The sequence below is a fragment of the Megalops cyprinoides genome, chromosome 15, assembly GCF_013368585.1.
Source record: "Megalops cyprinoides isolate fMegCyp1 chromosome 15, fMegCyp1.pri, whole genome shotgun sequence".
NCBI classification, from domain to species: Eukaryota; Metazoa; Chordata; class Actinopteri; order Elopiformes; family Megalopidae; genus Megalops; species Megalops cyprinoides.
In genome coordinates, this window is record NC_050597.1 from 6,133,869 (window position 1) to 6,150,156 (window position 16,288).

General features: G+C 42.6%; 1 protein-coding gene across 1 annotated transcript; it reads right to left on the minus strand.

Annotated features, from left to right (window-relative positions):
* Window positions 1-4,541: 4,541 nt before the first annotated feature.
* On the minus strand, window positions 4,542-15,879 carry LOC118790080 (sulfotransferase 6B1-like). The gene is made up of 7 exons (XM_036546889.1): window positions 15,492-15,879; window positions 13,842-13,954; window positions 12,598-12,687; window positions 12,014-12,140; window positions 9,746-9,840; window positions 5,583-5,739; window positions 4,542-4,924 (listed from the first exon to the last, which is right to left on the minus strand). The coding sequence occupies exons 1-7, from the start codon at window positions 15,682-15,684 to the stop codon at window positions 4,797-4,799; spliced, it is 903 nt and encodes a 300-aa protein (XP_036402782.1). The 5' UTR covers window positions 15,685-15,879; the 3' UTR covers window positions 4,542-4,796.
* Between the last annotated feature and the right edge of the window lie 409 nt (window positions 15,880-16,288).

Here is a 16,288-nt window from a genome sequence, read left to right on the forward strand (position 1 = left end):
CACGCTGAAAGAGTCATGCTTATTGCATAAGTATAATGTTGCTCACAATGAGGCAGTAACATAAAATGCCAAGGCCATCCTTTGCTGTATTGCTGATTTATGGGAGGTGTGAATGAATTAAAATGTAATAAAAAGGTAAAAAAAAAAAGGCTATAGTACTTCTACTGCCTTGCTTGGCCCAGGATAAGGCATAGCTGGAGAAAATATGAATTCAGAAAGAAACAGGACCATATTTGTGCTCTGGAACTTGGTCGGATGAGGGCATCTGCTAAATTAACGTAATGTAATGTAATATTGGGTTATAACTGAATCCAGACTAAAGCTGTGGATATTGTACATGCTTGCACTGGGGAAAATGTGAATGACTTCACAACTAGCACCACTACAGTTAGACTAGATCCAAGGGCGTAATTTTGCATATGGACGGTAGGGACATGTCCCTACCAATATTTGAGCGAACTCGTTCGCATTATCTTTGGAGTGAAGTCATATTACATAATTCCAATGTCCCCTCGGTTGTTGTGTCCCTACCAATGTTGTGACCAAAACTACAGCCTTGACGAAATCCATTTAGGACACCTGAACTGAGCATGCAATTTAAGCCAGAAATCGGAGTTCAAATCTGAACAAAAGTCAGATAAAGTAATTTACAAACAGGTTAGGGTGTTAGCAAGTGTCCAAGATGTAAGCATTTCACAGGCGAGGAGGAATAAGAATCAAAGGAGGGCAAACATTCTCACACAGTGTGTGTCTCCATTCTACCTGGATATTCTCTGACAGGCACCCAGGTAATCACTGACTGGACACATTCCACCTCTGTTTCTGCAGAGGACAACAGTGACGAGTTGCGAGGTACAAGAGGAAAAAGAAGCCAACCAATCAGAAGAGCTCATCAAGCATGCCATTAAACAGCGAAAAGGGACTACAGGACACCATGGCGACACGCCCCCTGAGTGAGGACACACACCAGGACTGCACAACAGTGTGATGATGTCTCCTTCAGTGGACATTTGTCCTCACTTTACCACATGGCTCTCCTGCACCCAGAGGATAATAAATTAGAAAATGAGTAGAGTGTCAGGGATTCAGCTGCTGCTTCCTAAGATGACCACCAGATGGCCTCATAAGTTCCTGTGTTCCATGTCTCCTTCAGTTAATATCCTCCACCTGTGTTAATAAGTCATTGGTCTCACCTGTGTTTTCTGTTCTTTAAGCCCTGCCCTTGGTCCACTTATTTGCTCAGTCCTGAGTTGCCATGCTGTTTGTGTGTGAACTCTTGTTCCAAGCCTGTTTTATTTTTCCTCTTAAGTCTTTAGTAAAAGAAACTTTGCTCTCTTTAAACCAAACCTTTTGGTGTCCTGAGTGATGTCTGCACTTGGATTCACCCTGCTCCCTGTTATATAGACACTCAATATGGCATGTTTGATTTGACTGTCTTGATTTATGCATAGGCAAAATCATGAATGTGAGTGCGAAATTAAAGGGGAACTAAATCTAACTCTAACTAACTGTCCTAACTCTATCTTCAGGGTGTCCACACCTTACAGTTTATTCGGTAGAGTGCACAGAATGGTCTCTGGGGCAGAGAATTCTCAGATTGCTTTCTCAATATTTCTGTTCCTTCGCTTCGGAAAGCATGAAGTGAATGTGTGATTGCAATTTCACACTGATGGGGTGTTTAAAAGGAGTTATAGCGTAAGTGACACCAAGCGCCAACATTGCCCCTCAACACACTTCAGTCAGACACCTCCCACGATAAATGGTGGCGTGTGCCTTTGAGCTTAGAGCTAAGATGAGCACTGAACATGAATTCAGAACAGGCATCAGTACTGAGCTCTGAATGAAAACGAGTACGTAGAGTAGAAACAAGTATAAGGTAGAAATGGGGGGGGGGGGGGGGCTTACAACAATGGGAGAGCATCAAATTGTTCCTGCCCGCCTATTTGTAAAAAATCTCCCGTTATGATAAAGTAATGTTGGAAACGACCTTACAATTATGTGAAAAACGAGTGTGTGATACCTGTTAACATGCAATAAATGCTTATTGTTGTTCACCCAGGTTTGCCGTCAATCTGATGATTCTGAAATCAAGTTCAAACTCTGTACACCTGGTGCACAGAGGTTTCAGGTTGTCAAGGAGAGATGGGGGGCCTTATGTCCAACTACCAGGCACCTTTAAAGTTTCCTTACAACAAAGTCTGCTGTTTAAAAAAAAGAAACGACCAGAAAAAAAAAAACTTTTGTCTTCTGATGCAATACTTTGCATGAACTCCTCCCTTGTTTGCAAAAACCTTAAGAAGCTTTAAGAAGTGATTCTCCTATGTCTACAGGCATGAGATCTCACGTGCAATCTTTAAGTGGACAGAGATCCCCCTCAGAACTTCGTTTAATGCACGATTACTTAGAAAAACTGGGTTTATGACACCACAAAAGCCAAGAGAATAGAGGACTTATTCTCTTCAGCCTCTGCAGTCAGAGACTCAATGGAGATTTGATGGATGTTTTTTAACTTTTTAAAAGGGGGTAACAAAGTGGACCACAGAGGCTATTTCAAGAGGCCATGCGTAAACCTAGAGGACAATGCTGCCCTCTAGTGGAAATAAAAATGATAGTCAAATGAGACCGAACGCCAGCTCCAGGGAGGACTGATTGTTTTGTGTTTGGTTTCTTTCCTCTTCTTTATATATATTTTTTTTCGTTCTTTTCTTTTTAATTTTCAGAGTCAGATTGATTTTGGAGATGATATGCTAACAGTGTTGATGATGTGGTGATGATCATAGTGCTAATCATGGTGGTGATGGTGTGTTGATGACGATGTGATGATGTTTATTATTATTATTATTTCATGGGGAAAATAGGACTGGTGGGGAGCCCTAGCACCTTTTTTAGAGGGGGTTGGTTACACTTATGTATCTTTCCCCTATATTTCCCCTACCTATTGCTTAAAAAACAATCACACTGTTCAAAATCCAATACATGAGATCCCAGTAAAGTAGCGACGATCCTCAAGTACCCTGTAAAACTCTGTGCATAATGCCAGGTTTATACACTAGATGGCAGCAAAGACAGTATGTTTGAAACATGTGCAGTAAATAATTTGAAACTATTGCTGTGTTAAAATATAGTAAAGTAAAACAAATTCCTATATAACATTATACATATGGATTATGAATAACACATTCCTCCTGGTTATTCTGCTTTTCTCAGGTGTGTTTTAACAGCTGTTCTGCACAAATGCATACCCGTATTTTTCTATATCCTTTAGCATTAAATTACAGGAAAACACAAAATTAAGAAAAACAGTTTCTATCAGGTAAAGCTTCTCCCATTGAAATTTTAATTAATCGTTTATTATGTGGATGGTACTCTTTTGGTCTGTGTCTTCCTTCCCTCTCTCTGGGGGCTGTGTAATTCTTTACCTAAGGCATTTCAGATCAGCATCTGTGCTTGTGTAAAGCAATTTTAACTTGTTTATTTGTTTTGGATGACTGAACTTGCCTCAGCGCCCCAGAGCCATCAGCCCCCCTGCACAGGAAATGCAGACAGCACACTCCAGCAGATGAGATGGCCAGAAAGGTCTGAAGCACCCTGCAGGACTGCATATATAAGGGTCTGTAATGCCCTACACAGCTGCCTATCTAACGGCCTGTAACACCCTATTCAGCTGTGTATCGAAAGGTCTGTAACACCCCATACAGCTATATATCTAATGGTCTGTAATACCCCATACAGCTGCATATCTAACAGTCTGTAACACCCCATACAGCTGCATATCTAACAGTCTGTAACACCCCATACAGCTGCATATCTGCCTCAGTAAATATCCGGCTGTATAAATGGATAACATTGTAAAGAACTGTAACCTATGTAAGTCGCTTTGGATAAAAGCGTCCGCTAAATGAATGAATGTAAATATCTAATGGTCTGACACTTTGTTAAAAGAAATTTAATCCTTGCATCATCATTATGTGTTTTTACCAATACTTTTAAAAACAACCTAACTTAACTCATAATGTCTTCCTTCATAGGCTGAGACACCCCCTCATTCTCAACTCTGAAGAACTATTATTGTTTACTTTTTTCAATTACCTTTGTAATACTAAAAATGACTGCTTCCTCTGCCAATGATACCAATGGTATCGGCAAATCTTATTTTAAGGTATATTGTGAGACAACTGTGGTCTAGCTTGAATCCATGGTATAAAGCACATTCTTTCAGCATGTAGTAAACGTGGTACACTCTAACTCATGTTTCAGTGAGAATGGTTCGAATAGCAAAACTGAATGTTTGACATATGTAAATATGGAACAAAGGCCCTTCAATATTGATTTATTAGTACTCTGAAAATAGCAGTAAGATGATTTATGTTACGAAGAGAAACATACACAAAAAAGGAATTGAATTCAAGAGGAATGTTTTAATGTACATTTTCTATGACAAATTCAATTAAAAAAATCGACAATGACATTGTGTGTATAAAAAATGCTAATCATAACATGTATAAAACCATCTGTTCCAAAAAGACAGAAAAGGCAGCTAGCTGGGCTGCAAAGAGCCTGTTTTTCTTAAGATCACAATATCGCATTCCCGGCTGGTTCCTGCAAAACCGCACACAGCACACGTCTGACCATTCCCCCATCCCCATCGTTCAGTACACACATGAAGACTCGCTTTTCTGCACGTGGGTCGTGTTTTTCTTGAACATTCCGAACTGTAGCCCGTCACCGTGTTCCCTTTGCATATCTGGTCTCCTTGTAATTTGCTGGTGCGGGTCTGCGTTTCCTCGTTCGGCTCCTTACTTGCAGTACAGGTCGTACTTCAGCTTGGCCCCCAGCTTTGTACCAGCGAGGCGCTTCTCGAATTCTGCATCCATCTCCCTGCTCTGGGCCTCACTGAAGTGGTTTTTCCAGTCCCCCACCTCACCTGGGTTTAAAAAAAAAAGAGAGAGAAAAGACAACATCAGAGATCTAACACCAGAGATCTCAAGGTCAGCAAAGTGCTGTGCGTGAGATTTGTGAGAGAAAATGCAGAGATGTTTGGTGTCTCTTTGGTTCACCAGGGTGAGAATAACAGTGTGTAGCTTCTGAATTGAGTTGTCTTTTTTCATCAACAGAAATTCTCTCAACAGTTCACTATAGGAAATGAAAAAAACCTGTGGGGAATCGAACCAGCAACCCTTTTTGGTTACAAGCCATGCGCGTTACCACTATGGTACACTGTTGTCCAATTGCACTGATGATCCAGCATACATCCTTTCTGAGCTCCAGCTCCATCTCTTACCAATGTCCAACTAATCCAACCTTTGATATATGTAACTCCTAATTAGGAATATTGTCTTGCATATCAAAAATAAGGCTCTGTAAGATTCTTCAAGGTTTCATAAGACAACATAATTTCCATTTTTCTCCTTTTTATAAACTTTTATAATTAAAGTGTGTGAAACAAAAAGAGAACCTGTTTTGAACAAAACGTTTTTGATTTGGAGTTATGTCAGAGATATAACATTTTATGTATATAAAAATATTCAATGTAAAGTGGAGTGATTGCATGTGAAGAAGCTGGCCTGCCCTCACAAACCCACCTTTTCGGAAAAAGACTTTGCCCAGTTGACCATGCGAGTGCTTGGAGCTCTCCTTCATGGCGTTAAACGTACTCTCCTGAGCAATGGTCTGGACATCTTCATCAGTCAGACTGAAATCGAAGAACTTGGAAATCTGCCGTATGCCTTCACACAGGTCCTGAGGAGAATGAATCACAGATAAGCCAGTGTGGTGCCATGGCAAAACAAATGTAACTGCCTTGTGTTTCTCAAGTTCATTTTGGTTAAATCCTGTTAAAATCAGTTGGTCCAGGGCTCCACTGAGGGGAAAAGCAGAGGGATATATCGAGTTAACTGTTCCTTATTTCATTCAAAATTTAATTCCATTGCAGTACATTGCACAAAGAAAAAGTGTCTCTGAGCGCTATTCTTGCCTAATTGATCAGGGTGCGTAATAATAGCCAGTAGTTTCTGCAGTAACATCTCCAGGATCTTATTCTTCCTTAAGGCTTGAACATGTCAGACAATTTTGCACGGCTACATTTGATATCATGCTTACATAATTTCTGTGAAGCTTTGATGTTTCTTAGCTCATGTATCAGAGTAACTGTAAGATCCTGTAAGAGTTGACACCGCTGGTCAACAGTGCCATCCTGTAAGTTATTTCTTTAAGGTAAAATACCTTAGTACAGCCCACCTTGATAACACGCACTTCCTCTTAATGATTTCAGATTAATCCAGATGTAACAGAGTAAACCCAGCTCTGTCAGTTTTGGAGGTTAGAGGCCAACAGTGGCAGCTAATACCTGTGGGGTTTTCATAGGGTACAGCGCCATCTGCAGCACATCAAGGAAATTGCATGCACATGTGCATATTCATTCCATTTGCACAATAGATTCTTCTGGTTGGCTCCAGCACCACAAGAAGCCTAGCCATTGGTAACAGATTCACTGTTGTTTATCTGGCCTGGGTGTTGTTCTGCTAGCTCACAGCAGTATTTCAGGCTTAATGCGCATGACAATGTCAAATGTAAATTTGATGAAAATTTTTGTCCATTTTTGCCATTTGAGTACATCATGGCAAAATGGTCAGCGGTTTAGCCTGAATAGCTATTGTCAGCCTGCAGAATGGCAACCATGCTAGTGTTTAGCCCCCAGAATATATGGCCCTTAATGCTATGGGCATCTGCATCTCTTGAAATAGCTGGCATTTGCAGTATAATAAGTGTAACGATATGGAAGCACAAAGTGTAAGGAAAAGTACTAGATGGGCCACAGAGCTTTGAAATGATGATCTGAATATAGATACAGACAGTGTAAGTGGAATATGCATACAAGGGGGGTGACAACAATGGGCTTTCATGACAGTACCACAGAGGTGAGATGGAAGTGATTGAGTTAGTATATGAAGGGGAAACTGATCAGCTTCTTTCACACCTAGGACTGAGACATCCTGTCAGTCCAGTCTCAAGCCTGGCTCACTTCCAGGAAAAGACCCCTTCTGAATCCAAATTCACACACACATACTGTCACACAATGGTTCTGTGATGGAAAGGGTCTTATGGGGTATAAAGAAGGGTCAGAATTTCTATGTGATTGGTATTCGATTCACCTTGTGATACTCAGTGTATGCCCACACCGTGCTCTATATTATTTTTGCTTTGGAATAAAACATTGTTTTGCCAGAACCATCTTTTTGTCTTGCAAGCTGGAATTCTTACAAAAGTAATCACCACTGGGGCATATGCATTGACCCACATACTGTTTCTTTCACACACAAATGCTCTCCTTAAAACATCCAACTGCTGCATAAACAAACTAAGTAAATGTGCTTTGTATCTGTGTCAGGGTGCTGCTACATTACATTACTGGCATTTAGCAGACACTCTTTTCCAGAGTATCATACACGGGTTACACCTTTTGTTTTTACAATGTTATCCATCTACACAGCTGGATATTTACTGAGGCAGTTGCTGGTTAAGTACCTTGCCCAAGGGTACAGCAGCAGTGTCCCAGCAGGGAATCGAACCAGCAGCCTTTCGGTTATGAGCCCTGGTCCTCGCCACTACACTGCACTCCCGCCCACTGTGGAGTGGATGTTGTGAGTTCTGCATTATGCTTTGCGTTTCGGGGGAGGGGCTCGCCGTTCCCCTGTGAGTCCGAGCGGGTCTAGCGTCCCCGGCAGTCCTGGCGCCAGGGTTCTTAATCTGTGTGTTGATTTTGTTACCATCTGCTTTGTGTCTCCCCCTCCCCGCAAGCACACAGACAAGTAAAACACACCGTTAACTAACATACCGTACACACTCTGCTACAACACGCGTAGCATCTTGGTACATTAATCAGCAAGCTCCAATCTGTGAGCTCCATTTTCTGGAGAAAAAACATTCCCCTTTGCTTTTTCCTGTACAATGCATCTGTGTCAGCATTAAAATCCCCACTAGCTGATTTGTCATATTGAAAACAGCTGCTGCTAAACTCATAGCCATAAAAACAAGACGTACAACACAGTATAGCCTTACTTGACAAACACAGGAAGCCATTGTTGTGTCTTTTTCTCTTTTCAGAACATGAACTCTGACCCCTGACGTCACACGTGTCCCATTTAGTCCTCCCCAAGAAAATAGAGAGTACAGTTTGCTGGATCGTCGCCTCAGTACACCCTGTGTTAGCCTCATTCCTGACCTCAATTTACTCTGAGTTAGCCTCACTATGTCCTGATTTAGCCTCACTCGTGTTAGTTAGCTTCACTACATGATGAGCTCACACCGATCCTGACCTCACTCCACCCTGAGGTAGCCTTACTACGCCCTGAGTTAGCCCCACTCCCGGCCTCACTACCCTCTGAAAAAAAAGGGAGAAGAGCAGTCAGTGAGCCATCAGTCCTTGTTCCTGAGTTACAGTCCTGACAACAGAAAAGAGGCTACTAAGGTTAAAAAAAAAATGTCCCAACATCAAAGTTTGCAAATCCTGTCATGTACTTCATCCCCCTTTAACATAGAGCCCACCCCACAACTGAGGCCCTCTCTGCTGTAATTGGCAAGAATCACATCCGTGCTGGCAGCTGTAATATACAATGCACACAGGAATGGTGACAATACTGCACCTCAGGGAGCTCAAGTGCTATTTGCCAGCATATCTTATACAACTGGAGTCTCTCAAACTGAATCTTACCACCCAGGACATGGCAGATGGTTGTAGGTTAGTGCCCTCTGAGCTCATAAACCAGAGGGTGAGGTTGGACCGTGTTGAAAGCATTTAAAAAAATCAAAGGACATAATTTTCACTGGGCTGTAGGCTTTTTTTCCAGATGTGCAGACGCCTTAACTTGGGTGTCCTAAAATCACCCCCTCTCATACATTCTTTATCATATATAATCTCACAGCAACGTGTGTCAGGTCATATAAAGTAACGTTTAAGACTGTTGCATACTTTGGGACTGGTGTAATTACTGTTGGACTGGCCCTTCGCTCTCACAGCTCTTCTTGGCCTTGATTCAATTCAGATGTTTCACATAAAGATTCCTGACATGTACATTTTGTTCTTTCAGGCTCCGCAAATGGAGGCGAGTGTACTCTCTGCAGGTCCTTTGAAAAATCGCGGAGGTCCGAGCTCAACGGTAACAAAATCTTTGAATGACAGGCTGCCCAGTCTGAGGGTTACCAAAACTTTAATAAAATAAACATTAATATCAGACAGTTTATAGTCCTGCAATAGTGTCTCTAATGGACAGTTTTTTGAATCAGGTCAAGTGTCGCGGCAGACATAAAAACAGTGACAGTGTACTTAACAGGCACTGTTATACTGGTAGCTACACGGCAAATAATAAACTCTGTGCCTGTAGCCACAGCCATAAATCAACTAAGCTCTGTAGCTGCAGTGGCTAACCACTGCATGTTTTAGTTAGGACTGTTGTTATAAGGTATGTATGATAACAAGTTAAATTCCCATTTTCCCCTTAATGGCAATTTGATTCTGTCAACTGCCTCCAAAACAAAATGGGTACAGAGACCATGCAGAGACAGGTAACCAATTCCAAAACCCAGAGGCGGGCATAAGCAGCCAGTCCCACAGAAATTCATCCAATCACAGACTGTAGGCCTGTTGTTAACATTCCTCACAGGAAACCCTCACATTACCTTTGCCACTGAAAATTGTACAAAATTGTAGGTGTTTTTCATGTTAACTAACGCTGAGAGTTGGCATTACCTCCTTAAGTTCCTCAAAGGTTACAATCATCACGTTTGGGTCGTCCATGCGTTTCTCCCAGGCCAACGCGTGGTCAAAGTAGGAACCCCAAGGCACTGTGAAGAGAGAGACCAGCGGTAATCCCTCAATAGGCAGCCCATGCTATTCACAGCCAGATGATCTGAAATATTCACTGAAACTGAATTATGGAGAGGAGGTGGTTGTAACACACACATAGCCTCAGTGAAGTTACTGTTCTGTTATATTCTGTTGTGGGGCAACAGTGTAGCATAAGAGGGAGGTTCAGAACTTCTAACCGAAAGGCTGTGGGTTCGATTCCCTGCTGGGGCACTGCTGCTGTACCCTTAGGGAAGGTACTTAACTCCCGATAGCCTCAGTGAATATCCAGCTGTATAAATGGATAATGTGTTAAAATTATAACATGTAAGGCCCTCTATGAAATGTCTGTCTGTGAAATGACAGTAATTTTTTCCAAATGTTTTTAAAAAAGCACAGTTCATGTGTTGGCAAAATAATCCATGCTTTTATACCGCTAATGTATAAAAAAGTTGCATACTTTTGTGGGGTTTTGGCTAATCTGCATGTGGACAAACCAAGGTTACACAATACCCAAATTTGCATTAACTTTAGTTAGACTGCAGGTTTTACAGAAACCCTGGCTTGAGAAACCCCCCCTCCCAAGATTACTGGCACTGACTTTTAAAGTTTCCCAACCTGCAGGAAGGGAATTCAAATGTTTTGAAATTGAGAAGCGGACTGTTTCAGGCGATTGCGGATTACTCACAACTGTTTTGAAAACTATGTTAGATTACGTCACCTAGGAAGAAACCGTTGGTAATTTGTACTGTCAGGGCAGATGACGGAAGACTCCCCCCCAAAGGCTATGATACAAGACGTTCTGCTCTGTGATTTCGTAACTTTATTGAGATGGAGTGTTTGTCTTAGTGGATGATTTGGGGAGGGGGAGGAAGGGGGGTCATGAAGAGAGGAATCATCCCACTGGGACACATGAGGTCAAAGGTGAACTCTCACCAAGGAAAGAAAAATATAGCATAGCTTAGGTCCAGATAAAACCTTGAAACAGAATAGAATTTTAGATGTAAAAAACTATAGTGTATAGTTGTAATTTCACATAAAATACATTGAAGTTTACTGAATCCTCTCTGACGGCATGCTCATCAAAAGGGGTGTGGCTCTTAAAAGGTCTAGGGACACAAAGGACTGTGTTTGCATAGCAATGGATATCATTCTAAATGTGTAAATTGTGTTAGTCATCCAAATAAGATAAATGCAAGGGCAGAAGTGTGGTGTAGCGGTAAGGAGCAGGGCAGCAGTGTGGTGTAGCGGTAAGGAGCAGGGCAGCAGTGTGGTTTAATGGTAAGGAGCAGGGCAGCAGTGTGGTGTAGCGGTAAGGAGCAGGGCAGCAGAGTGGTGTAGCGGTAAGGAGCAGGACAGCGGTGTGGTGTAGCGGTAAGGAGCAGGACAGCGGTGTGGTGTAGCAGTAAGGAGCAGGGCAGCAGAGTGGCGTAGTGGTAAGGAGCAGGACAGCAGTGTGGTGTAGCAGTAAGGAGCAGGGCAGCAGTGTGGTGTAGCAGTAAGGAGCAGGGCAGCAGTGTGGTGTAGCAGTAAGGAGCAGGGCTGTGTAGTGGTTAGGAGCAGCGCTTATGATCTGAAGGTGGTGCATTTGAATCCCAGGTGGGCCACTGCTGGTGTCCCATTGGACAATATACTTAAATAAATTTGCCTCAGTAAATATCCAGCTATGTAACTGGATAACATGTACAAATTCCAGGAGATGTCACTCTGGATAATAATGCCTGCACAGTGAAAATGTAAAATAAGAATTTCAAGGCATCTATAAACTCATGCACACACAAGGATGTAATTCTTAGATCAACTTACAGCACTTCAGAATATGTAATACTTTGCAGAAACAAGGGATTCTGGGATTTCCCCAAAACAGAACCAGCTTGGGTTAAGATAATTTGTTATTCTAACTTTTTTAAAATCATTTGATAATAATACAGTATTGTATGTTTTAAGCTTTCTCTACACAATGTTTGTATTTTAACCATGCATTCACAAAAATTTAAACTTTTTTTCAGGAGTAGTAATTTGAGCAATGTATGGATGAGTTGCTTTCATTAAGATTTTTGGGTTCAGCTTCCATTCAAGTCTCATCTTCTACATACAGCAAAAATCTTTGCCTAAAACAAAGCCGAGGATGTGTCCTAAACCATAACCATAACATTTCCGTTTGACTCTTACCTTCTCCACTCATGAACTCTGTGTAAAATTTGTCCCAGGACTCACACGTGGGCAGCACAGGATTGTTGTTGGAAAAGTGATAGAAGGAAACAGCTGTGTCTTTGGGGTTTCGGAAAATGACCAGCATCTGCAGAAACATGTGTCCATGTCCACATCATGACCATGAAGATATTTACCAGTCACAGGAAAGCCAAGCCTGGGGACTGCCAGTGCAGGTTAACAGTCAGGGCTGTAAAACTTTGACTGCTGGTGAAAAGAGTCATGCAGATTCCCCACTGACATACTGTTCTTGTGCAACACACACAATATAACCAGAATTTGCACATCATAAGCACGAAAAGCACTACTTTGTTTTTGCTCCCCATGTCTGAGAGGGAACTCCAGTCAAAGCTTTTCTGTTCCTCTGGCTGTACAGGAAATGCATATGGGGTATTAGGTACAAGGGTCACTGGAAACAGAAAGTCACATAAAAATGAAAACGGCTGAATGTGAAAGAGGTGGAATAAGCTTGGCTTCAGATCATACACAAAGTCACAGCTCAAAGTTCAGATTCAGCCCCCAGATGCGAGGGTGGGAGTACAAACCTTTGTTTTCTTAACGCAGAACGAGGCGGGGATGTTTTCTGGGTGCATGTGCGTCCCCAGAAACCTCGGAGACGGAGCTTGATCCAAACGCTGGAAGGTAGAAGAGACGTGTTGGGGATTAAACCACCTGTCATTGCCGTGACAACTGTTGTTATTCACAACAGAGCCTGTCCCTTGCCATGTTCCTGACGTCCTGTTTATAGTCGCAGCATCTTAGAAAGCAGCAGCTCCATGCGGAGCAGAACAGCACAGAAGAAATTAACCCTGAATATGATCTTCCTCCAAATATTTCAACATTGTAGCATCCTGTCAAATGTCCTGTCACACCTTTAAACACGTAGCAATTGTCAAGAGCTTTCTTCCAATGGCTTTCAAACTCCCGAACAAATGCTCTCTGAATGCAATTCCATTCATTCTGTTTTCATCACACATTGCTGTATTTTCCATGCAGGATTCAGGTTTTATGATTCTCTCCCTGCGATTGCTTTACAGTGTTTGTGTACCTACTTTTTTATGTATAGTAACTCTTCTATAGTAAATCATCTTCCTGGTTATAGCCCCTCAGTCTTGCCTTTTACTAAAGGACATTATTGCATTATTGTACTGTTGCAATGAGTTGATGACATTTTTGAAAGCATTGTGAAACATTTTTATTGCAGAATATAATTCATATCAGTACAGCACCAGTTATTATACCAACATGTGCCTTTCCTTTGTATTTTGTTCTGGATGAGAGTTAAATGTAAAAGTAGCTGCTACTGTGAAAGGAAAAAAATCTGAAGGACGAAATTCCTCTTGGAGGGATATTGAGGTGAAATCTTAAAATCTGAACTTTGTTTGTAAAAAGAAGATTCCAGTTGCACCAGGGTCCAGGACAGAGTGAGTACAGGTAGGGAGATGATGCATGGATAAGACTAGTCTTTGGGTTTTCGGTATACAAACAGCCTCCGCAGACTGACATTATGACCCCCCCACCCCCAACTAAGTCATTGAATTAGGCAAGGTGCAATAGCACCATACTGGCCTTACTGCATTGTCCATTGCAACACCTGTCCATCGCCTCATCACCTGTTGCATAACATTCTGCACAATCAACAGTGTCACATGCATATGTATTTTCCCTGGTGATTACATAAACGGGTTAAGGGACCAGGAAATAGTGCAGAGCTTTTCACTCATCACTTCATCTGTGCTGTTCGCATATTTATATTAATAAGTCCTGATTTTTTGGGCAATCCACCCACCTGTAGCATTTCTGGACCGTAGAACTCCATCAACGGCGGCATTACAGACTCCTCCTTCTTGCCACTAGCGGCCGCCATGATTTTCCTCAGCACGGCCACCATCCAGTTGAACCCTGGTGGAACAGGAGATGGGAATAGATCGACGTGTGCCGTACCCTTCCAGGAAGGGAAGGGTTAACGAAGCACTTTACCAGCACAAAGGGCTGCCTGAACCAGAGGGGCTTCATTTTTCATGCTCTGTAGAAAAAGACCTATGTTTAATCTTACATACCACCCCCCCCCCCCCCCCCCCCATATCTTATCTGCCATCTCTCCACGACTCTGCAGACAATAGCTGGTTGAGTATGAGGTTGCAAATGTCCCGGGCGGAACGCAGCACCGGCTCAAGCCAAGCGGATTCCTCATGATACAGCTATCTCCAAATCCCGCACAAAACTCTCAAACAGTGGGAATAGTTTTGAGAGACTGCTTCGAGCCAAAAAGGTGATTACGTGGTGCTCATATTGTTTCTTGGCAACCAAGAGTCAGTTTCACAAAGAGTAATGTTTTATTCTCCCTCTTGCGTGCAAGAAAATGTGCAGGAACACTTTCCAAGGGGAGTTACGATGAACTTTACGATACGACTACGATAACTCATTCATTCTTATGCAAGTTAATGTTTTAATGATTGTTTTGGCCTTATCAATATCAAACACTGGTATAATAGGTATCGCAATCTTATCTGACAGTCCCTATTCAAAGCCCAATACATTGGTGTACCTTAAGATTTATGTCAAATATTTATCACCGCTTGACTTTTCATTTAAAATTAAAAACTAAAAATAGTATTTACACACGCTCTGAATTCTATAAAGGCCTGACAGAATGACAAGCTTACAAAATCAAACAGGGGGTCATTAGTACTCCTGGAGGCACTGGAGAGAGAGGTGACAAATATCAGCAGAGACTGCAGCCAAGTGGCTATCAGCCAAATGAAAAGGCAGTTGACCGGAGTTTGGCATCAGACACTATTTCATTCCCTAGCCACCTTACAACACTAACCCCCCCCAATGAGTTATGCTGAATAGGACTGCACTAGACAAAGGAAGGTCTCCCATTGTACATCTGCCTTTTAGAAGTGTAAGCAATGCCGCTGAGAGATAGTCTTTGACTCGCCACTGGCAGACAGGTAAAGGTGAAAAGAGGTGAGGGTGTGACGCCCACTCCTCCACCTTACGGACCCAGAGGCACAGGAGGACAGGTGATAAGTATCAGCACTGCACTGTCCTCACACGCTCCTGTCGGAGCCAAACCAGGACTGCGGCTCGCTCAAATTCGGCCACCTGCATTCCTCTGTAGGGCAATGTGCGACCTCTGCAAAAAACCCCCCTCCATCCGTTCCATACATGCAAATATTTAACTGCGTGTGAATTTCTCTCTGGCATTTCTGCTTTGGGTTGACTTCCCAGAGGAAATTAACAGAGACAGAACAAAAAGCAGAACAATTTTTTTTTAAAGAAGAGCAATTATCCTTGATGATAGAAAAAGTACTGTGCTGCTTGCTTCTAGTTTCACTCGGTTGTTACATTGTATAACATTCGGCTGTCACCATGAAAGCAGTGATGGGAAAGGCAAATAAAAAGAAAAAAAAAGTTTCAGGGTTATACTCACCACATTTTGGATATGCTACTAACATGACATCCTCTGGCCTGGCTTCCAGATTCTCCAATGCTTGTAGATTCTCCAGTGGACTCATGATAGTGGGGTACAGCACCCCATTGTACCTGTATAATTTGTCCTCCTCCTTCATGTTCATAGCCCTTTCCATCTTGGACTGTATATGAGTAGGAAAGGAGGAGCTCATGTTGAAATGCTGCTGCAGAGAACTCAGCCTCTCGTCTTGTGCCTCTCAGTGCCTTGGTTTTCTCCCCTTTTCAGGCACACAGTCTATTTATGCAGCTGGACTACCATGAGACTGCACTATAGGCTTGCGTGTGAGTGTGTGTGCGTGCGTGTGTGTGTGCGTGTGTGTGTGTGTGCGTGTGTGTGTGTGAGTGTGTGGGTGTGCGTAGATGTAAACCCCTCCCACTCAGATAATGCTTGCGTGAGAAGCAGGAGTTTCCTGGTTGCTGTCGGGACACGTGGAAGATCTGGTTTCCTGTCTCTGGCAGTGATTGATGCACGGAATCCTGTGCTTGTTGGTTGTTGGGGGCGTGGCCAGAGCGGTTTTCTATGGCTCTCTGCGGTGGAAGTTCCAGAATGGGGGAGGGGTGTATTTCATTGGTTTCCCCCACAAGCCTGCGCAGCCAATGACTACGCATCAATAGCTTTTATTGCACAAACTTGTAACTCCAGACATTACACACTCTCTCCACAACTCACATCTTTATGCATCTCTGCATAAGCTGAAGTGCCTCTCTCATTGTGCTCCCTGGTGTGCCCCTAACAACAGCACAGAGCTGACTCCA